Source organism: Morus notabilis, unplaced genomic scaffold (assembly GCF_000414095.1).
Source record: "Morus notabilis unplaced genomic scaffold, ASM41409v2 Scaffold810, whole genome shotgun sequence".
NCBI classification, from domain to species: Eukaryota; Viridiplantae; Streptophyta; class Magnoliopsida; order Rosales; family Moraceae; genus Morus; species Morus notabilis.
The window spans coordinates 56,706-81,229 of record NW_010358940.1 but is presented as its reverse complement, the minus strand read 5'-3'; the positions used below and the strand labels follow the sequence as shown (position 1 = coordinate 81,229).

At 36.3% G+C, this 24,524-nt stretch overlaps 2 protein-coding genes across 9 annotated transcripts; one reads left to right on the top strand and one right to left on the bottom strand.

Moving 5' to 3' along the window:
• The first annotated feature begins 2,514 nt into the window (after nt 1-2,514).
• Nucleotides 2,515-13,088, top strand: LOC21392030 (protein NRT1/ PTR FAMILY 5.2). Of its 8 annotated transcripts, none has more exons than XM_024162696.1 (5): nt 2,515-2,696; nt 2,807-2,908; nt 5,976-6,193; nt 9,032-9,597; nt 11,922-13,088. In XM_024162696.1, the coding sequence occupies exons 1-5, from the start codon at nt 2,582-2,584 to the stop codon at nt 12,799-12,801; spliced, it is 1,881 nt and encodes a 626-aa protein (XP_024018464.1). In that variant the 5' UTR covers nt 2,515-2,581; the 3' UTR covers nt 12,802-13,088. The 8 variants fall into 8 exon arrangements, with proteins under 8 accessions (XP_024018464.1, XP_024018463.1, XP_010091887.2 ...); XM_024162695.1 differs by having other exon boundaries at nt 2,804-2,908; XM_010093585.2 differs by having other exon boundaries at nt 2,789-2,908.
• Nucleotides 13,089-13,705: 617 nt separating this feature from the next.
• On the bottom strand, nt 13,706-21,467 carry LOC21392029. The gene is made up of 5 exons (XM_010093584.2): nt 20,865-21,467; nt 17,414-18,325; nt 16,061-16,507; nt 15,597-15,783; nt 13,706-14,818 (listed from the first exon to the last, which is right to left on the bottom strand). Exons 1-5 carry the CDS (start codon nt 21,465-21,467, stop codon nt 13,779-13,781), a joined length of 3,189 nt encoding a protein of 1,062 aa, XP_010091886.1. The 3' UTR covers nt 13,706-13,778.
• Between the last annotated feature and the right edge of the window lie 3,057 nt (nt 21,468-24,524).

Genomic DNA, 24,524 nt, shown 5'->3' with positions numbered 1-24,524 from the left:
ATACATCTTTCAAAATACCTAAAAAATAAACACTATAAGTTGCATAAATCCAAAAAAATAATTAGTTTTGGCCGGTAACCCAACAGACCACTAAGAGGTAATCCGGCGCAATCTTGTTGTCGAAATTCCACCGTCAACAATTGGTGACTCCACTGGGGACCGAACCCAAAATCTCTGGTTCGTGTGTTTAGGATCCGAGACGACTAAGAAATAACCAATGACCATGCCTCCGAGAAGAGGGAAAAGTGGCGCCACGAATCAAGGTTGCCAAACACAGGAGAACGCAGCGCATCCGGCCAACGGTGGGGGCGGGGGAGATCAACCCGACCAGGGGAATGAACCCCCGGTGAGGAATGAAACTCCGCCCCCGGGTATGCCACAGCTTGACCCTTGGGTATGCCTCAAGGATGGGATAGCTCCACTAAGGAAACGTTTGAGAATGACAACTGTTGTGTGGAAAAATATGCATTAACACGTCGGAAGATGACCATGCTCCACGTGGCCTAAAACTCGCCACGTCAGGTAGCCGTTGACACCTAAAGCTCATTTCCCCCTCCGTCATATGGTGAAAAGGCCGACCGTATGGGACGATTCATACAACCGTCGACCCTACTATAGTGTAGGCGCAGAAGCGGTACCATAAGGGGGTCAACCAAGACATAGGTCGCGCCCTGTGAAGTATAGTGTAGGCGCAGAGGATAGAATGCATGAATATAGGTCCACGTCCCAAGAAAGACCTCTGAGGTGACAAGGAAAATCCTTAGGTTACGTATGAGTTTGGAGAAGGTCAGTAGCACAGGAAATGATTACCTGCCCATATATCGCCTAGAACGGACTAATGAAAATCACAGAGGATCCGCATAGCTGTAATAGTGGACAAAATGGGTGAGTGAACAGTCCAAAAGGTGTTGAGAAGCTACGGTCTAGGCATGTAGGATAATAGGCTACTTGAGAGAAACCATCAGAAAACCCCTTGTGATGGTCCGCCTAAAAAAGACCCATATGTAATCTGTAGGTTATAAAAAAGGTAAAGCCCTAAAGAGAAAAGGGAGAGCTTTTTGTAATCTTAAAAGCACAAAAGGAAAAATACAAGAACGAGTGGATGTAACTCTTTTTTAATAGGGTGAACCACTATAAATCCGTGTGTCTTTCTACTTTCGCTTCAACAACAAATCAATACATCTTTGATAATACCTAAAAAATAAACACTATAAGTTGCATAAATCTAAAAAAATAATTAGTTTTGGCCGGTAACCCAACGGACCACTGAGAGGTAATTCGGCGCAATCTTGTTGTCAAAATTTCACTGTCAACAATTGGCGACTCCACTGGGGACCGAACCCAGAATCTTTGGTTCGTGTGTTTAGGATCCGAGACGACTAAGAAATATCCAACGACCATGCCTCCGATAAGAGGGAAAAGCTGCGCCGCGAATCAAGGCTGCCAAACGGAGGAGAATGCGCATCCGGCCAAAAGTGGGGGCAGGGGAGATCAACCCGAACAGGGGAATCAACCCCCGGTGAGGAACGAAAGTCCACCCCCGGGTATGCCAGAACTTGACCTCGTACAAATGCATGCACAGTTGAATGCTCTGACCGACTTGGTTTGAGGGCTGTTGACCACCCTTGACCGAATGGACGGGAGAGGCTCCATGCCCCCTCTAGAGGACGCCCCGAGACCACCGAATGCCACCGTGGCTAGGAACCAGAATGCTGGTGACCATCGTGGTGCCTTGGAAGGGATCGGGGAAAGTGAAAATGCCACAGGGATAACTCGAGGCCTCGACTGTCCAAATCCCTCGGCAGCCGACAAAGGGCCGCCAGGCGACGAGCCTAGGAGAAATGAGCAGTCGGAGGCCTGGAGAACCTTGAAGCGCCACCTCGAAACCAGGATAAGAATATCCCAGGGGATTCAAGGTCGGTGCAGAAGGGCAGAGATATGAGAAACAAGCTAGATGCCAAGAAGGCAGAAGCCTTAAAAGGGCCGGTTCTGCAATCGCAATAGAAGAGGCAAAGGCCATCATGGAACGCATGGCGAGCTGAAAAGAAAAACTTACAGGTGATGTCACCGGCTTAAAAAAAGATGTAAAAAGTCAGGTGACTCACCTTCAAAAGCACCTAGGACAGGTGGCGGAGGTGATTAATGTCGACATCCCTCCTAGTCGAACCCATAACCACCATTTTATCACATAAATCATGGCACAACCTTTTCCAAACAAATACAAGTCCCCTAAAAAAAAGAAAAAAAGAATTTAGTTGAATGTAAAATAATTTAGTTTACAATAATTTAATTTTTTTTTTTTTTTTTTTTTTTTTTTTTTTTTTTGTTGTTGCAATAATTTAGTTTCCAGCAAAAAAAAGAAAAAAAGTAAAATAATTTAGTTGAATATTGAGAAAACAAGAGTTGAATGGCACGTGTTGGTAATAGTTGAGAAAGGCATGTGCGAATATGCCAAAGATTGAGAGCTCTATAAAAGGGGTCTTGGCCAACAAATGAATCTACAAGTGGAGCCAACAAAGGAAGAAATTAACCAAAACGGTTTGCGAAACTTAAGGAATCCTTTTCAGAAAATTTAGTGATTATGGTTGTAGAAGAAGGGCTTGATGAGTATAGTCAAGACGGGACTGTGGATCTTAAAGGAAACCCTGTTCTTAGATCCAACAGAGGTGGATGGACTGCCTGTTCCTTTGTTGTTGGTAATATAATCTCTCTCTCTCTCTCTCTCTCTCTCTAAGAAATTAACCAAAACGGTTTGCGAAACTTAAGGAATCCTTTTCAGAAAATTTAGTGATTATGGCTGTAGAAGAAGGGCTTGATGAGTATAGTCAAGACGGGACTGTGGATCTTAAAGGAAACCCTGTTCTTAGATCCAAGAGAGGTGGATGGACTGCCTGTTCCTTTGTTGTTGGTAATATAATCTCTCTCTCTCTCTCTCTTAGTATTCTTTATACAAACACACACAGGAGAAGTATAGATAACTTAGGACCCGTTCACTTCATTGATTCGAATTTGTAATTCGAGTTGAGATGTAATTTTATGTAAGAGTTTTTTACTGTAACAAAAAAGTTAGATGTGACTGTTTCTGAAAATTTTTTATTGTAACAAAATTTAAATTTTAAACTCGAATCGACGAAATGAACGGGACCTTATATTCTGAGAATCTCATATCTACTAAAGTTATTGGCTAAATATTTAAGATGAAGGCTAGTTGTGAATTAGTGTGTGAAATGAGACATTTTTTTAGACTAATATAAGCATAATATTGAAAAAAAAGAGCACAATATTCTGAAAGTGGTTAAAGATTGGGCGAATATTTGAGACCCATTTAATTTATTGATTTGAATTTTTAATTTGAATTAAGATGTGATTTTATGTGAATTTTTTACTGTAGTGAAAAAATTAAATGTGACTGTTTCTGAAAATTTTTTACTATAACAAAACTCAAATTTTAAATTCAAATCAATGAAATAATAAGGACCTTAATACTCTTTTTATTTATTTATTTGTTTTTTTCAGTGTGTCTTCAACATGCCACAAAATGACCAATCCCATCTATTTCCCTGCTCTCTCTCCAATTATTACGCTAATTAAAACATTTATTTCCCACAAATACCAACCATTAGATATATAGAACTAGGTGCTTTTACACCAACCGATTTTCTGTCTCTCATTACACACTTGTAGATCCGTTCACTTTGTATATTTAAATTTTTAATTTAAGTTAAGATATAATATTTTTTAAAAAATTTTAATTATAATAAAAAAATTAAATGTGATATTTTTAAAAAAATTATAAAATGAACAATAATCTCTTTTTCTCTCTACGTAGAAACTCGAACACACATATATATGACTTTTGTTTTTGTACGTGTTCACTTTTTCTTTTGGTTCACGAGAAATTTTTAGGTACACGTTAAAGCTAGAAAACTACTATTTTTGTGAGGTATAATCACTCTAATGAGTACCTTATATAGTGCTGACCGTTATATATAGAACAATATTTTTTCTACAAATACAAATTTAGGCTTGTTTTTTTGGATTAAAATTAAAAAAAAATTAGACTCAAGTTATAATTTTATTTAAATTTATATTCTTTTGTAAATTTTGAGTTTGAACTCGAGTTTTAATTTGAATTTATGGTTAAAATATGAGGTTAAGTTTCCTCTTCAATTCAAGTTCTTAAACTCAAACTCAAGTTAATAAATAATATTTTTTCTATTCTTAAAAACACCATAACTTTTTCGTTTTAATTCCGATTGAGATATTTTTCTTTTCTATGCGTTTACAACAAAGAGACGAATAAAATTTCATCCATATACTCTATTAAAATTTTTCATCACCATTGAGTTTTTATTAAAATATTATCTAAATAGAAATTCAAGTTTTTACCCACCTAAACACAAATTTAAATAGATTCTTAATTCAAATCATAATTCAAATGTGCACATCAAAATACAAACTTAAGTTACAATTTTAACTCAAATTATAACTTAAATTTAACTTAAAATTTATATTTAAATTACCATAACTCAAAATTACAACCGAAGAAGTCCTGAATTTTTGTCGTCCTTTCTGAGCCTCCCCCAGTCTCCCTTACAGTACTACTAAATGCATTGTACTAGTCGGCATTCATTAATTATCAACCATCTCTTTGTAAGTTTGTAGGGTTTTTTTTTAATTAAATAATCTCTCTGTAGTTCCCAGCTAGTATAATTACGTCAAAAGGATGGGTCACCAAAAATATCCAAAGCTGGAGCTAGACACCAATTCAAAATTATTAAAAAAAAAAATCGTAATTACTAACTTGTACATAGACCCTCATGATGAGTTCATGATGTTGTTGCACCCACGTGAGATTTTCTAATTAATGATTATGCAAAGATAATCGCGCATTAGTTGTCATGACTCATAACTCATCTACGCACGTATATATCATATATAATATATATGTGTATATATACGCATACACGCACACACACACACATATATATATATATTATATAGGGAAAAATTATTAGAAGATCGGACCCAATATTAAATTTTTTTTTAACAGTCGTATCACGCAAGTATAACAACATGATATTTTTTATCTGTTGAATAGAAATAATTTCATAAATAGTTTCTGAAATTTACTTTTAATTTTATTTTAATTTCTGACTTTTTAAATGTCAAACAATTGGAATCTGAAGTTTTAGGCATCGTTCACTTCGCGGATTTGAGTTTTCAATTCGAGCTGAGATGTGACATTTTCTGAGAACTTTTCACTGTAGCAGAAAAAGTTAGATGTGATATTTTCTAAGAATTTTTTACTGTAGAAACTTAAAACTGAAAACTCGAATCGGTGAAATGAACAAGACTAGTTTGTTTCAGTTTCAATCCTTCCGTTAACTAAACGTTAAAATTTGATGGAATATGTGTAAATTAAGGACTAAAATTGTAAACATCTAAAAGCATGTTCTTTTGTCCAAAAAACTCAAAAAAAGACAACTTGAGTTTCAACTTTATTCAAGTTCACGTTTTTTTAAATTACAACTTTATTCAACTTTACTCAACTTTATTCAAGTTACAACTTCAACTCAAGTTATAACTCAAATTTAACTCAAAAATTACACTCAAGTCACACTCCAAAAGAACAACCCCTAAGATTTTGAGATTCTGTGGAAATTAACTTATCTTTTTGAATCGTTTTTGTCCTTAAATTTTATATGTTTCTAATTTTTGTCTCTAATTCTTACAGATTATGTTAAATATTTAACATTAAATTAAAAAAAGGATTGAAATTGAAACAAAGTAAAACTTTTGGATTAATTGTGAGACGTTTTAAAAATTAGAGACTAAAGTGAGATTGAGCGTAAACTTGAGGGATCATTTGTGAGATTAACCTATATGGATAGATATAAAAATTCCCAAGTTTTTCTTTCTTCACTTAATATGTTTGATATTTGTTTTGGTGTTTTGTTTGACAAATTGTGTAGTGTACGAAGTGTTTGAACGCATGGCGTATTACGGTATACAGTCAAATTTGATTATATATCTAACAAAGAAACTCCATCAAGGCACAGTCACTTCCTCTAACAATGTCACCAATTGGGTTGGCGCCATTTGGTTGACTCCTATTTTGGGTGCATATATCGCGGACGCTCATCTGGGTCGTTATTGGACATTCATCTGCTCATCCATAATCTATCTCCTGGTATGTATTTTGATGATCATGTCTACATTAATATAATATGCTTGTTACACATATTGTATATATTACATATATAAGGACGAGTTTTTAATGGTTACTTTCTATATTATCAATATAGAAAATTAATGATTAGCGTGATAAGAATAGAATCTCATAAATTATTATAATTTATTTTAATTAACTATTCAATTTTATTATAACTGTCAAATTAATATTTTACAGTTGAAATAATAATACTTAAAACCACATGTATAAATATGTAACACAACTTGATATTGGCAAGAGTACTTTTCATTCATGATTTAGATTTACAAGGATCAGTGCATCAATGTATAGATGACATAGACCCAGTGTACAGCTAATATATAGATTTCTACAATTTCCTACATTCAATCTAATGACACTTACAGCTCAACAACACATTATTGCAATAAACGTAATTGTTTTGTCTGTTTTTTTTTTTTTTTTTTAAGTTTTCAGGAAATATCTCAAATTTCTGAAAGCTGTAAAGTATGCATGAATCTTCTCATTTCCACATAAAAATTAAAGCTCCCATTTGGTAAATAAATTGCATATTATATATATTCTGGGAAAAAGTGAAGTCTTGGACTAATTAGTTTACTCGTTTTTACTATAACGATAGATAGATATATGAATAACTATAAAATTAAAATACTATTTAAGAGTTAAATTTGGTAAAGAAATGGTGGGAAGATGTGCTTGGTCTGGGGTTCGAAAGCTATTGACTTGGAAATTTATGCATAGTAGGAAGACGTCGTCATCAGTACAGCATACTTTGCTAAGTGTGTATATATATATATATATATATATATATATTATTGTGTACTCATGAAGATGATTTATTAATTAATGAATTCGATGAAGACAAAAATACACAAGGGACCGCTGTTTTCAAACGTTACCAAGTTGAGTTTTGTTTGGTTGTGTTGCGTGGTCCTAAGTTATAGAATACAGAGCTAACAATATTTTTTTGTAGTTTTGTCTTTAGTCAACAAATGTACTGCTCATTTGTTACATTTGTTCGAGGATAAGATATGCGTGAGCAAGTGGTTAGAAGAACGGAAAAATTATCAAATAATTAATAAGCAAGTCGGATGTTGTTGAGAATTCCACCTAGAAAAATAAATTAAGGGGGAAAAAGAAAAACCCACATGCAGACACCGGTTGGCGATACTCGTGTGTGTATATATCACTACAATATTATTTATATAAGTTAGGGGTATCACTGTAATATTCTCCACATAATATTATGATAAAAAAGAATTATAAGAGTAATATCCTGGTTTAACTGGATAATCTTAGGACGAACTATACTGATACCCTTGTGTTTTATTGAAAATAAAGAAACACTCCTTGATCTTAAAAATTTTGCATTAATATATCCTATTCTTAACTCTATTAACTTTAGATATAAAATGACAAAAATATCTCAATTAATCTCGACCATCCAAGAACAGTACTCAATCTTTTACGTCGATCGTAATTTTTTTTTTTGGTTTTTTTTGAAAAAAAAAAAAAAAAAAAAAAAAAAAAAAAAAAAAACCCTAGCCTTAGCTCTCATCCCCCATCACTTATCCCCAATTTCCTACCTCTAGCAAGCCATCATGTGGTGTCCCCTCACAAGCACCGGAGTCCCCATTATTTGAGCCCCATGTAGAGCTCCCACAAATTACCCCAAACTCCTGCGCGAGTCCTCCAGCAACCCTAGCTATCCCACATGGCAAGGCCCCCTCCCCCCGGCGCGTGCTCAAGGTCGCCGCCTCGCCCTCCCTTATGCAATCACTAGAGTCGCCACCTCGCCCCTAGTGCATCCGCCACCAGTGCTACTCTTTTATATTGTGTATGTATTTTAGGAAAAACAGTTTCATTTTGTATGAAATTAGTTTGTCTATTATAATTTTATAAATTATGTGAAATTAGTTTTCTTTTATGTGATGTATATGTGTATCGAAATTAATTTGTGTGAAAATAAGTTTGATTTTATGTAAAATTATGTTAAATTTTGGAAATTAGTAAGTTTATTATCAGAAATTGGTGAAATTTGGTTGATATTTGTTTTTTTTGAATAAAAGTTCGATTTTTTTTAAAAATTAATTTTTATATTATTTATATTTGTTAGAAATTAATTAGTATGTGATTGTTTTAATTAATATTTTGTGGATAATTATTAATATAATTAAAACTAAGAATATACAAATTACTATTTTGCTAAAGGAGTTTTGAGGGAAAAACGAATAAAAAATGACATTTTTTTGTTGTTGCTAATAGTGAAAATAATGGTTATCAGTTGTTAGATTAATCTTATTTTTTGTTCTAAAGTAGGGTAATGGCGTTATTTTTTGGTCTTATATGTAGCGTGCAGGTGTGACAATTTTCCGATGTGATGAGAGGTATTTTATATTTAAAAGATATTTAACACGCAAAATAGACTTTTATGAATTTCTTTGTAATTTTAGCAAAATACAAAAGATGCCGACGTAAAAAGCCCAGAACTTTATGGAGGCAAAACATCATTAGATGACATAGATCTTCACAAATTAAAGAAAAAGCAATATATCTTGCTCGCCATATTAAACATATATATTACACATATTCTCTATAAATCACGCGCGTTAGCACTACAAATTATTTGATCATATATAAGAAAATACATGGCCTTGAACATTTTTATTAATGTTTACCCATAAATGGATGTTTTTCTAATTCAAATTCATGCTAAAAATGGACCCAAAATTAAAAAATGAAGTACTGGTATTAAATCTCATTTTCATAAACACGTCATCTTAAAAATTATTACATCAATTCTAGACTTGTTGACAGGGAATGTCCGTACTGACGCTATCAGTTTCAATTCCGTCGTTGAAACCCCCACCATGCCATGACACCAACTTGGAGAACTGCAAAAAGGCCTCAAACCTACAACTAGCAGTGTTTTACGGCGCGCTCTACACTCTAGCCGTCGGAACCGGCGGGACCAAACCGAACATCTCGACGATTGGCGCGGACCAATTCGACGATTTCCACCCAAAGGAGAAGGCTCAGAAGCTGTCCTTCTTCAACTGGTGGATGTTCAGCATCTTCTTTGGGACGTTCTTCGCCAACACGGTTCTTGTTTGGCTACAGGATAATGTTGGTTGGACACTTGGATATGCTCTCCCAACGCTCGGACTTGCTATTTCTATTGGGATATTTGTGTCCGGGACACCATTTTATCGGCATAAAGTTCCCACAGGGAGTCCCTTTTCAGGAATGGCTCAAGTCATTTTGGCTTCCGTTAGGAAATGGAGAGTGCCTCTTCCTAATGACCAAAAAGAACTCTATGAGCTTGACTCCGCAGTGTATGGGAAGAAGGGAAATTACAGAATTGATTCTACCCCAACATTAAGGTTAGTGTGTGTGTGTGCGCATACATTTGAAAGGATATATATATATATATATATATATATATATATATATATATATATATATATATATATATATATATATATATATTGGGTAAAACTTGGACCGCCTTCAGTATAATTAATAACACAAATCATAATTGATTTTGGATAATTAATATCCTGGCATATGTAGAAGTGAAATATACTTAATGGAGTTACAGCTCTCTATAAGGTTAATTCAATGCAATTCACTGCAACAAAAAAAATTATTTGCGACGACTAAATGTCGTCGCAAAAGAGTACGTTGTCGTCGGTAATATTATATTTGCGACGACATGTGGTCGCAAATTAGTCGCCGTAAAAAGTTAGACGCAAATGATATATTTACGACGATAAAGTTTTGATATGTCGTCGTAAATATATTAGCGACGACAGTCGTCACGAATAAGTCGTCACGAATATTCCGTCGAATATGTCGTTAATGATGACGTATCATGCCATATTTGCGACGACATAGTGTCGTCGCAAAAGTGTTTAAACTTTTTGCGACTAAACCGTCGTCGCTAGTAATGTAAACTATTTACAACGACGCTTTAGATATGTCGTCACAAATAGTATTTTCTTTTTTTCCGTACTTTCCTAATAATATTAATTAATAAATATATAAATTTGAAAAAAATTTAATAATAAAATAGAACAATATAATTGATAGAAAATAGTCAACACAATAATAAAATAAGTCTTAAAAAGTAAATTAATCAAGAAATACTAAAAAGTATTGATAATAAGAAAAATAAAAACATATATTTTAATCTCCTAAATTAGCAGCATCGTCATCCTCATTCTCGTCTTCTTCATTTCGCTCAGGCGGCGGAGGAACCAACGGTTGGGGACGGTTAATTAGCAAGAAGTTGATGTTGAGATTCATCGAGTGCATGACTTCCATCATGATCTGCTGGTTGTCGAACATATTGCATTGTTCAATGTAGAGGTTGTTCAGCCAGTTTTGGACATGCTGGGGCAAATTAACCGAAGATGACCCGTCCGATTGCGAAGTAGATGATAAGGTTAAAGCGCTTGAATGATTCCTCTGTGGCAGTGTCGGTCCCACTCCCTTAGTGTGTCCTCTGCGCTTTCTCAAGACTTGGGACATAATTCCCTTCTCATTGACCGCCGTGGATGAACCTTCCCCAGCAGACTGTGTCGTCTATGTGATTCTTTGCACCTCCATCTAAGCATGCAAAGGTAAATGAAATAAAAATAAATAAAAATAGTATAATATGTTATGTTAAATATGAAAAAAGAAATAAGTTTGTCACCGCCTTTTATTTTACTGAAGGAATACAAAATCACTTTTTCTGATGACACATATTAATGTCGTCGCAAAAAACGTTTGTCACCTGCCAAAATAATCCTTTTTGCTCAGGGGAAAATAAATAAATTAAATTTTATTTGCGACGACACGTGTCGTCGCAAATAGTTAATTATTTACGGCGACATGTTGTCACAAATAATGTTATTTTGGCGCTAAATATTCGCGCCAGACAAGATCTGGCACCAAGCAAATATTTGCTATGACGAGTGAGGTTTTAGCGACGACAATATGTTTTCAGTTTTATGAAAATATTTGCGACGACATGTCGCCGTCAATATTCACTTATTTGCAACGACAATTGTCGTTGTAAATAGCCCAAATTGTAGTAGTGATTATAGATGTGTAGAAGACTTTTGTTTTGTGTTTCTTTGATTTTCTTTGTTTTGTTTTGTTTTGTTTCTGTAGGGTGTGTTCAATAGTCAATATTTACAATAACATTTATCAATACTGTTTTATGTGTATTTCAAGATGATGTGTGACTCGAATCTATATTATACTATATATTCTCGCAAAACATAATGGTAGGGATACTCTAATTTTATTTTTATTTATAAAAATTTAGACACACTAGAGTGGTAATCTGTAATTTATTAATTCTTTGAAAAATCAAGTTAACGGCCTGTTTGGTTTATAAGTTTAAAAAGAAATTTATTTTTTGTGAGAGTAAACACAATATAATAAAAAGTTTAAATAATGGTTCAAATTCGGGAAATAAATGGTCTAACTCCACCCTTGTGGGGTGATTGAATCCAAGGACTTTCTTATTTTATTTTCTTTTCATTCCCAATGCACTAATTAATTAGTGTTGGACAGATTTAAATATCAATATAACTTGATTATTGTGTTAAGTGATACTCTTTTTTTTTTTTGTTTTTTTTTTCTTAGTGACTCTTGTTTTAAAGTTATTATATAGAACATAAGAATTTGAGCTCATATTTGTGTGAAACTGTAGGTTCCTCAACAAAGCTGCAGTGAAAACAGGCTCAACCAGCTCATGGATGCTATGTTCAGTTACACAAGTGGAAGAAACCAAGCAAATGGTAAGAATGTTACCAATCTTGGTCTCCACTTTCGTACCATGCGTTATGCTTGCACAAGTAAACACTTTATTCGTCAAGCAAGGAACCACTCTACAAAGGAAAATTGGCAGCTTCAAAATCCCGCCTGCGAGTCTAATCGCTTTTGTTACCTTTTCAATGCTTGTCAGCATAGTCCTCTACGACCGGTTCTTCGTCAAGATCATCCGAAAATGGACCAAGAACCCGAGAGGAATCACTCTCCTTCAAAGAATGGGAATTGGAATGGTTCTCCACACTCTACTCATGGCAGTCGCTTCAATTATCGAGAGACACAGACTTAGTGTAGCCAGAGAACATGGGGTTGTACAAAATGCAGGCCAAGTTCCTTTGTCAATATTCATTTTGCTTCCACAATTTGTGCTAATGGGAGTTGCCGATGCTTTTATAGAGGTTGCAAAAATCGAGTTCTTTTATGACCAAGCGCCGGAAAATATGAAGAGCCTTGGGACTTCATATTCAATGACTACTATAGGAGTTGGTAGCTTACTTAGTAGTTTCCTTCTTTCAACGGTTTCACATGTTACTAAGGAGAATGGTCACCATGGATGGATTCTCAACAACCTCAATGACTCTCATCTTGATTATTACTACGCGTTCCTTTCGTTGTTGAGCTTTTCAAACTTCATCTTCTTCTTGTTTCTTTCCCAGTCTTATGTGTACAAAGCTGAGGTTTCAGATTCGATTCAAGTTCTCACTGAAGAATTGAAAGCGACGAGGCTAAGGGCGTTGGATGGTGACCAAAATAATCAATGATCAGTTAGGTGGCACGTCAAAGAATGGAGTTTTGACTCATACTTTTGTGGCATGTTCTTGGTTGGTGGAAGCTCTTTTTAGTGAAAGGCCTTTTATAGAGAGGTCCCTCTATAATTAGCCTTTTGGGGGTGATAGTGGTTTATGAATTCAATATGTACTTCTGGTTTTGGTTAATTTCCCCATGTAAAAGTTCACTGTCAAAAGTAAAGAAAAGAAAAAAGTTTAGGCTCCTGTAATCGTGGTTTTTGAAAATGATGCTTTAGTCAATAGATTAGTCTTGTAGTGGTTTGATCTCAACAATGGGATTTATCTAAACCAAATAAAATCTGTAACAATAGAAGTCATGCAATTTTCCAACTTTTGCATTTCTTGTTGATTATTGTGGAAAGAATGTTAAATAAATTTTAGAGTTAATTTCTACAAGGTCAAATCCATTTATTCATGCAAGCTTTTAAACTTAGCTATCCTACTACCACCAAAGAGATTCTAGAAGCTAGGAAATGGAATTAATGACATTGCAACGTATGACCATATATCAGAAGCAGAAATGCTTGAAATAGGAGAAGATAAAAATAGAGAAATGAATAACCTTTGTGTCATGGTGAAGAAACTATATGATATCATGGCCTTTAATTTGTTTTCTTAGGTTGAGAAATACACCATGATCCAAGCTTTATATATACAGAAGTACTACTTCACTTCTTTGATACAAATATATTTCCAAGAATCATGCATGAGAGAAGAAATATACCCAAAAGCAAAAACAGATTAGTACAATGCATATCTCTCAAACCCCCAACAAAAATCTTAATGAGATTTACCATTAAAACTTTTAATTTAAAAGTGTACAATATTTATAATTTTCTTTTTACACAACATGTTCACCTCATTTTTTTTCCTCCGATTCTTTTTTTCCCATGTTAAAAGTCAATAGTACAACAAGAAATGCACCACAATGAAAACTTTTATCTTCTTCTTCATCTCCTCTTTGCCAATTGGAACGTCCTCTTCAAGAACTGATTGGCCGCTATGTCATTCCTATGGCACATCACTCTCAATATCGTGTTCGCATCCGACCGGTGCCACCTCCCGGTGGTCGGAGGCATCGGCAACTTTTGCCCTATAATACTCATCAGCCCTATCCCACTTGTTTCACAAGTAACAATGCTGAAATCCTCCATGAGCTGCTCAGTGCACTGCCCCATCAAGGTTATAACACCTTCCACCGTCTCCGCCTCCCGCTCCACCACGCCCTCTGCAATAAGCCCTTCCCCGCACATGCAGAAAACCCTCTTCAACGCGTCGAAGTCCTCCTCAATCATCTCGTGGTCCGACCGTAAAAAGATCCTAGAACTTCCTCCAGCAAGCAGCGCCATCAAAAAGGCCTCGAAAGAGGCCTTCATGACCTCCCTCATCGCCAATGCCTGAGCTCTATCGTCGAGAATCGCAGCCATGAGAGTTAAATTCTGCTTTAGTATTCGCAGCGCGGGCTTAATTCTCGCGTTGGCGACGTGAGTTAAATTCTGCTTTAGTATTCGCAGCGCGGGCTTAATTCTCGCGTTGTTGACGCTCCCGCCTGCGTAGAGGCTGTCGTAGAAGACAGGGTTGGAGTCGAGGAATATTAACCGGTAGGCCGCCAATTCGGAGACGTGCTGGCCGGCGGATTGGACGGCGGATTGAGTGCGTTCGAAGCCGGTGGAGCTCGGTTTTCGGGCGTTGGAGAAGCGGTTTCGGGAGGAGGGAATGATTCGGGGGGAGAGGGAGAGGGATTTGTCGAGGGAATGGAGATGAGAGAGAAGGTAGTGGAGCGAGTTGAGACGGATGTAGAGGCGTTGAGTTCCTCGGCTTGTTGATGGGCGTGGGTGGTGGCCTTCGTTGGGTGACATTCCGTTTTGGTAAGAGATTTCTTCTAGGTTGGCCCCACATGGGGTGGCTTTCTTCCATAGCTTGAGCAACTTTGAGTCTCGGTTGCATCTTGTTAGAGGAGGAAGTGCGGGGACATAACTCTGTTTGGTGCCTGAGAAAAAAAGTAGGGAAAAGTAGGGAATAGTGTGGTATGAATATATATTTCTACTTGGTACAAAAATATTGCTTTATTTTGCCGGAGATTCTTGAGTAATTGGTGGAATTTTGTTGAAATTGATGTTTATACATATGTGTGTTGTCCGTCTTAGCTTTGTTCAAATGGCCTTGTCCGAGATTCTTAATTACTTAGTGGAATTTCGTTGAAATTTATTTTTGTAAATATGCACACACACACACACACACATATATATACATATTTTACGATGCTGTTGATTATGTATTGTAGGAATGTAAACATTAATGAAAGAAAAAAAAACACGGTTTAAATCTTGAGTGTTGTGAGATTTCAAAATTTATAGGTATTGTTTAGTATCATCTGTGCGCTTTTGCTTTGTTCAAACTTCAAATACTTTATTCGAGATTCTTTTAATTTTAATTAATGGTGGAATTTGTTGAAATTGATTTTGTAAATATGTTTTTTGCACGATGTTGTTGATTTTGCATAGTAGGAATGTACACATTAATGAAAGAAAAAAAAAAAGAAAACAGGTTTAAATCTTGAGTTGTGTAAGATTTTTGAAATTTTGTAAGCTTCATTAAGAGTAAAATTGTCATTTTCACTTAATTTTTATCCAACTTTTACCATTTTTTTAAAGTAAATCATGCTTAGTGTAATTTCCGTAACGTAAATTACTGTTCATCTTTGGCCAAAAAAATCAGTAAGAAAGGTAGAAATATAAAGCTAACTATAAATGGACTTGTTCACTTACCACATGATGCAACAAATGTAGTGTACTCTTGGAAGAGTTTCTCCAAACCATCAGCAAGATCTTGAACTAAATCTTCAGTGATGCCTATTGGGATTTCAAAGAACTCATCCACTGCTTCCTTAGCCAATCTCATTAAATCCACAGCTGATTGTGCATATGGCTCTGATTTAGACATTGGATTCCATGTCTGCCACAGAAAAAAAAAAAAGACCAATTATCGTTTTTATTTGAGAACTTTTTATAGTAGGATATCTCTATCGATAGTACATACTTCTAAACTAAAGTCGATCAAATTCACGTCAAAATACAAAAAGAATGCAAAATTAGAAGTTTAAAGTACAAAGTTTAAAATTGAATCCTACCAACAAGCTATTTTTTATTTCTTACCATTGAAATCCCGCCATATTTAAATTAAATTGTATCACACATGAGTACTTATTTTCTTTTTATAAGCTAAAACTTACTTCTGTTTCTTTTGCCCTGGTAAGGCACTCTTTTCCTTTGACCAATCTCTCATCAATCCACTTCTTCAAAAGGTTCAAAATGACATGATCAACTTCATAAGGAACCATCTCCCTAACAATTGATTTGCCTCCATCTTCACATTCTGCTGAGTCTTCAACCACCATTTGGACCAACATCTTTTCCAGCTTCCCAGCTCTCTGTAGCACTCCGACCGTATCATTTGTCAATGTTGAAATCCCACTTAAGTACTGCTTCAGCACAGCTCCATAGCAGTTGTGAAGTGTCACCGCCGCAACCGCTGCCGCCGTCGGGCGCCACTTCTTCAGTATGGGGCTGAAGCATTCCCTCTCCTTTAAGGCCAAATCCTCCGTCTCTTTGGCTAAATGAAGTATAGCTTCACTTGCCTCCTCCTCCTTTATTTCCTTGGCATTCCCACTCTCAATTATCTATATTTCATGAACAAGCACATGATGGAACAAGGAAACTGATGAGAAACATTAGTATTTGAAGAACAAAAATAGTAATAATAATAAGCATACACCAAAAATGTTTACTGCTACTGATAGCTTGTTAGAATTATGCCATACTTGAAACTAATACTAATAATATATAGACTGATTACAAATACATCTGTGTAGTTTGAACTCTTAACAACACAATATTTTTTAAGATTTTTTTTTCCCTGAAAAACAACCCCGTTCTCTTTTTCATCTCGTCTCTCAGCTCTGTTTTTATTTTTGAAGGAACTTTTTTATTTTCTTTCTTGCTTTTCTTTTTAAATTTTTTTGATGAATTAAATACCCATACATGTACTACATGTTAATTATATCACGACATTAACAAACTAAATTATTAATATGTATCATGTAATACATGACATCAGGATCCTTTCAAAAAAAAAAAAAAAATTGACATCGGGATATATACTTTTGTCCTCAGAAAGTGGAGGTTTAGATTATTTTTTTAAAAAAAGGTGAAGGGTTTACATTAATTTCTAGATATTGCAAGAAAATTAAGCACGAAAGAAAGGACGATACATGTCTATATTTTACAGTTTATTGCGAGTATCTAGAAAAGCAAGGTTCTATTGAACATCCAAAAGCACATATATGCTTCCATGAAAATTAGCATAGAGAACATACACATAAAAATGTAGAGTTAATATTTATTATCCACTTCCTTTCTGATCCCTATTTATTTTTCTAATAGCATTTTGACAATTCATTTAATTGCGTATTTTAATATTATTTATTAATATGTGGCCAAATTCTTACAAAAAAAATGCGATTCACATATGTGTGTATATGTGATATAAAGAAATGCGATTCAATATATGAATTAGAAATACTGACCTTTGCAAAGGCATTCTTGACCGAAGACCTAATGTAATAGTCAACCCGATTCCCAGACGAGTCCACCAGCACCATTGTATCCCTCTTCTCCTCCCCATCACCGCCGCCGCCGCCACCACCTTCTACGATCGTAACATCCTCTCCCAATATCCTCGACGCCGACAGTGCCAGCGGCAAAAGGCTCTCTATCTGCCCCACCGTCCCTCTCAAGAAATACTCATGGTATCTCATCAACCTCTTCTCCGCCCACCCTTTCATCGACCCCAAAACCGACGACAATATCCTCGTATAAACGACATCCCTCTCGCTCTTCCTCGCGTCGCTCGCCACCTCCGTCGCCAGCATCGCGTGCGCCGCGCCCAGCAGTTCTGGCTCCACCATCGCCGTCGCGACGTATTGGTGGAACAAGACCCACGTGAAGCACGCGTTGTTCGTTGCCCTAGTGATGCCAAACGTGGACCACGTCTTTTTCATGAGCTCTAGGAGCTCGTCGACCTCGTCGAGGACTAGGGTTTCGTCGCGGATGTCGAAGATGGAGCGGAGGAGGGCGACGTAGAGGTGGACATTGACGGGGAAGCCGTCGGCCCAGTGGCAAACGTCGGCGGGGGTGGAGCCGTTGGGGCTGCGCCAGGAGAGGGAGACGACGGAGTTGCATAGGGTTCGCATGGTGTCGGAGTTCTTGCCGGTGTCGATGGACTTGGACTCGCCGGAGCGGACAATGTCGCGGAGGCGGGCGGCGAAGGGGTTCGACTTGTCGAGGGGGATGGAAGGGTGGAGGAGGAGGCCGGACTCGAGGATTTTGAGTTGTCGTTTTTGCCAGAGGTAGTACTCGTGGGAGTCGTTGAATTCGGAGGGTTTGAGGTTGCGGAGGAGCTCTAGTGGGAGGATTATGGTCTCTGCTCGCCTTCCCATCTGTATAAGCAAAAACATTAATCACAAACTTGTGAATTAATATAATTAGAACCGGTTCAGATTTAGTTAAAAAATAATATGTATTTGCGTGAAGGTAATGCTATATTATATGTAGAAAGATCAAACCAGTATTGATACGAATGATCATGAATATTATTTTTTTTTTAAAAAGAATGATGATGAATTCTAATTGGAGATTAATTAATCAGTACTCATCAAATTACAAATTACGTTTGAATTACTTGTTGAGATTTGTTATGTTGATTCTTGTGATTTCTTTTCTATATTTAGAGATTTTGTGGTTTGGACCGTCAATTAGAAGCAATTTGGTGATAGTTGTCAATTAGTTTACTTTCCAGTTTGTATTAGTTTTCCTTTTTTTCTTGATATTTCTTCCCCTATAAATAGGGCGAGTATTCTTTGTAGTATGTGAATTAATGAATAAAAAATGTAGTCTCTTGTCTATTCTCGTTCTCCCTTTCCCTTCTGTCTTTCTTCAATTTTCATTTTCTTTTATTTCTTTCGTTCTTTATTTCAAAGTATTTTGTTCTCTATTTTTCAATTTGGTATCAGAGAGGGTTTAAATCCTATCTCTATGTCGAAAAAATCCATCTGCCCTTATTATCATGCTGCAACTACCTGTTCGTGTGCCCAAAAAACTTTGCCGTCAAGTCCGTATCTCCCCCTTAAAGGTTCTGGCATCTTTTATATATTAAGCTTTTTTGTTTTGTTATTTGCCGTTTATAGGCTTTACTTTAGCCCATTATCGCATTTTTTTTAAACGGAAAAAGAAAATTTAAAAAAAAAAAAAGAGGAAGGAGAAAGGGGCATGCAGACCTAAGGAAAGGGATAGTGTAGTGTTTTGTTGGAAGGTGGGAAAAAAAATGAAAAAAAAAAAAAAAAAAACAGAGAGAGAAAATAAATATTTGAAAAAAAAAATTGTGTGAAGAAAGAACAAAGAAAAAAATGTTGAATCTGAAAATAAAAAAATATTGAAAAAAGGCCCAAAAAAATGAATTGTTTGATCTCTTGATAATTGATCATGTCAAAAAGTACTGGTGAAGAGTGCCGTGATCTATTGATACTTGATTATTGATCCTTTTAAAGAACGTCCATCAAAGAAACAAAAAAAAAAAAGAAAAAAAAATGTTGTGAAGCTCATACAAATTTGAGCCTGACACCGAAAATTGGTCTTAATTGATCCTCTTGAAAATTGATCTCTTGATCTGAAACCATGTGAACTTGAGCTATGCATGTTGATCTGAATGATCTTTTGATCCATTAAATCCAAGTTCCGAATATTCAAGCGCAGTTGACGATTCCGCAAGTTTGAACACAGCTGATGATCTCTTGTTACTATTGATCTCTTGATGCGTTGTTGAAAAACGCAATCGATCCTTTGAAGCACCATTAAAGAGCGCGATTGATTTGTTGAAAGTGCTGATGAAAATTTGAAGCACTGATCTTTGTTTGTAAGCTGGATGAACCAGCTTGAGGCGTAGTGTTGAGATTTATTATGTTGATCCTTGTGATTTCTTTACATATTTAGAGATTTTGTGATTGTCAATTAAGGACAGTCAATAAGAAACAAATTAGGGGATAGTTGTCAATTAGTTTATTTTTCCGTTTATATTAGTTTCCCTTTTTTCTTGATATTTCTTCTCCTATAAATAGAGGGAGTATTATTTGTAAATATGTGAATTAATGAATAAAAAATGTAGTGTCTATTCTCGTTCTCCCTTCTCCTTCTGTCTTTCTTCAAATTTCATTTTTTTTTTTTTTTTGTTTCTTTCGTTCTTCATTTTAAAGTATTTTGTTCTTTATTTTTCAATTTTAGTTACATAATTTTCAGTAAGTACATCGTAGAAAATCTCGATTCAAGTATTCACCTGTGTCGTTAAATTAGCATTTCCAATGCTCTGTGACAATATTAAATTTCTGTATTTTATTCTTAAATTTGGTGCTAATTTTAGTGTTTAAATTTTTCATGCATTATATATACCTGGTCCTCATTTATTGAGATTTTTAAATTATTCAAGAATTTAATATTTAATTTTACATATTTTGAAACTCAAAATTCATTGAAAATTCATAATAACATTTTGTATTAAAGTAAAAAAAAATTAAAAAAAAAACATTTGGTACCTTGGTTTTTTTTTTTTAACCAAATAATGTTGCATTCACATTATTTGCATTGGAGATGGTTGATACTGCTAATAAACTCAATTTGTGAATTTTGAGTACTTTAAAATATGAATGAATTAAAAAAAAAAACACAAATAATGCTATTATTGTCGTTTTGCTTGTAGTTTTATGTTTTTCTTGAAAAAGTTGTCATTTCTAAACAGGATATATTTATCATACGTTATTCTTTTTCTATTATCGTCGATCAAATTGGTTAATGTTGGAAACAAAAGCATAGCTTATTTGTTGCTGTTCTAAAATGGTTAATCTGGTCAAGAATTTTAGCATGCATTTCCATTATTATATGTATTCTTCGTATTTCATTTTTCTTAACATATACTTAGTAAATACGTACTTGGCCTACAAGGGTCCTCATGAGCGTCTTCCTCAGCCGGTTGTCACTCTGCTCCGTCACCCTCATCTGCTGCCTCATTATCTCCGCCGACGTCATCGGCCGCCTCGGCCTAGTCAGCTGCGGCACGGTGAACGACATCAACGGCGACCCCCCGTTCGATCCCCCATGAGAGCTCGGTGACCCCGGATTCGACCCCCCGCCGCCGCCAGACACCATCCTCCTCGACGGAGACCGCTTCAACATCTTCAGCCCTAGAGCCCGCTTCACCCTGCTCGTCGGCGTCGTTATCACGACGCCTCCGCTGGGCTTCGGACTCGCCGGACTCGCCGGCCCATTACCACTGCCATTCCCGTCACAATTATTATTGTTATTGTCGTGGTTATTGGAGGAATAGAAGGACAAGGCGTTCCGGCCGCCACCGAAGCCCGGTGATGACCGGCAGGCCGTGAAGAAGATCTCGTAGGCGGTCTCGCGGACGTCGTCGGAGTCGATGCCGTCGAGCTTTCCGAAGGGCCACTCGAGGTCGGTCACGTACTCACCGGCGGACCGGGCTGACGTGGGGAACGGCCCGGAGAGGGATTCCCTGCGCGTGTGGTGGCCCATCGCCGGCGCGTTCGGGAACGTCCGGCGAGAGGTGGCTCTTGTGGTGGCGATCGTCGTCGTCGTCGTAGTCTTCGTTGTCGTCGGTCGAATGGAGGTCAGATTTCCGGCGACGGGAGAGAGCGGGGAGAGCTTATGGGCATTTCTCTTATAAGAGAGAGAGAGAGAGCTTGATCATGTGGTGGTTTTGTTGGTTATGGACAGCGGTTTTGTGTTAAGAGAGAGAGAGGCCTAATATTAAGGTGATGGCTTAACGAGAGAGAGAGAGAGAGAGCGAGAGAGAGAGATTGAGTTGTGGTAAAGGATTGCCAACGTAGTTTTGCTTTTGCCATGAAAACGAGAAAACTATGCGTATGACAGAGGTACATAGCAAATAATTTTGGCAAAACTATTCTCTAGCTCTTCCGACTATTTCTGATCTGTTGCTGATTCATTTCTGTTTCTCTTTCTACTTAATTATAAGTATTTAATTTGTATACGTGTTGCCCCAAAAGCATGAGAAATGTGATGGCTAAAAAAAAAAAAAAAAAAAAAAAAAAACAGAAACAGAATGGTTACGGTTTTTGTTTCATGTCTTCTGAAATACGTATCATGATTAATGAAGATATATATATATATATACACACACACACACACACACACACACACACACAAATTGAGTAAATTGAGTTTTTTTTTTCTTCCCTGGAAATATCTCAACTACGGTTGCTTTCTCAGCAAAAGTAGACATATGGGGTGCACTTTGTTAAAAGTAAGTTTGTCACCAAAGTCCGTTCCACAAATGAACCAATGAATGTTTCCTCATGCAAACCAGCAACAAGTAAACAGCCCCAGTCTAATTGCAAGGCCATTAAAAATGACGACCTTGACACTGAATCACAGACAATGGGTACTGATATTGTTTCTAGACACTTTTGATCATCATGGTAATCAAATATTAGGCATTCGCCATAACTTCACTCATCTTTCAGGTACTGCAACAGCGAGATCCCGCCCGTATGAAGTTTGCACTGCTAACTTTTGGAAGCCTCCTTTGTTTGAATGCTGCAATGAGGAGGGACCTGGCCACTTGAAATTGTAAGCATAGTATTTGATCATTGCTTTGAGCAATAGAAAACTTTCATTTTTCTCCAAAATTAGTGTAGGCTTGACTCAAAGAAACATTTTCTTTTTGCAGATTTACTTACAAGGTTTTGGTTGAAATAGAAGAAGCTCAGGATATTATTTTGGAGTGCTTTAGTTCAGCTCATCCCAAGAAAAAAACAGCAGCAGAACATGCTGCGGAAGGGGCACTCTGGTTCTTGAAACAACAAGGTTCACTACAACAATAAAGGTCATTTGCGACGACATTATTTGCAACGACATTTGTCGTCGCAAATATTTCATTATTTGCGATGACATGTCATTGCAATTAACCCCCGTTAAATAAATTAAGTATGTCGTCGTTAATAAGTTTAATGTCGTCGCAAATAGTTTAGGCGCGCAATTTCCAATGGCGCGGATTTTTACCGCCAAAGGGAATCCATTTTTTGCAACGACTTGTCGTCGTAAATATCATTTTATTTGCGATGACACATGTCATCGCAAATAATACCACTCTATTTGCGACGATGTGTTCTCTTTGTCGTCGCAAATAAGCTTGACCGGTGGAATGATTATTTGCGACGACATATTGTCGTCGCAAATAATTTCAGATGTTGGGTATTTGCGACAGCATTGTAATTTATTTGCGACGACATTGTCGTCGCAAATAATTTCAGATATGGGGTATTTGTGACGGCATTTTAAATTTATTTGCGACGACAATGTCGTCGCAAATAAGTCTGATCTATTATACCTTAACTTCTTCCTCTTTATTTTCTCCCGATTTCACTCTCTCTCTCTCTAAACAATCTCCGCCTCTTCTTCTCCTCACCGCCGCCGCCGCCACCTGCCGTCCATGCCGCCACCTGCCGCCCTCCGTTCTCTCTCTCTATTCCCTTCTCTCTCTCCTCTTCTCTCTCTTCTTAACTTTCTCTCTCTCTTCCCTTTTCTCTCTCTCTCTCTCTCTTCCGCTCCCCTCCCTCTTGTTCCCATCTCCGGCCACCCATCCCGCCGCCCCGCTCCCGCCGGCACGCTCCTGTTGGTTATCGAATCGAATTCGGATGCGGAAGCGTTGGGGGAGGCGGATCGTGTATAACAAAAATTTTCATAAAATCTTTGAGATACTCTATAGATTATATTAATTTATGCACGAATAAATCAATCTCATTAACTCATTTCTGCCACCCCTCCCCCACCCCCTGCCGAGACTCTCTCAAGTCGAGACTCCCTTGAGGTTAGTTAGTTTTTTTTGTTTTTTTGTTTTTGTAAATTTTATTTTTGTTGTTATTTGCATTGATTTGAAGAATGTTAGGGATTTTTTTTAGAGATTGTTGTTACTTGCTAAGTAAATGGAAGAAGGAAATAGAAAATAGAAAATGTTATGGATTTTTGTTCGAGTTTAGTCATTTTTTATGGTTATGAGAATTTAATTGATCAAGAATTGTGTCTATATGTTATTCTAGATGTTAAGAAAATGTTAATTTTGTTGTTTGAAAATTATGTTCGATGTTTTGTTTTGGTGTAGGCGTTTGATTTTTCACCTCCGTCATTGTTTGCACAGTTCCTCTGACGTAATCCTACTATTTTCAGCCCCCATTTAGTGGGTTTGAACTTTGTAAGTTTTTTATATTTATTTAGTTTAAAATTATTGTAGTTTTTGGTTGTATGAATTCAAGATTATGATGAGAATATTTAAATTATGATTTTCTTATATTGTTGAAATTTAGTATATGTTTATAATTCTTATTCTGGGTGGCACATCTTGCAGCTATGGTGTGCCGAAATCTTTTAAAGTTATTTTTCTGCAGGTTTTGATTTTTGGATCATATAAAATATGTCATTATGCTGCCGAAATTTAGTTAGGATTTAAGAATTTTAATAAGTTCATTAAGAAACTTTAATTAATAAAATTTAATTGTCTTAATAAAGACTAGAATTAAAATTAATTAAACACATTAATAAATTGTTATGTATGTT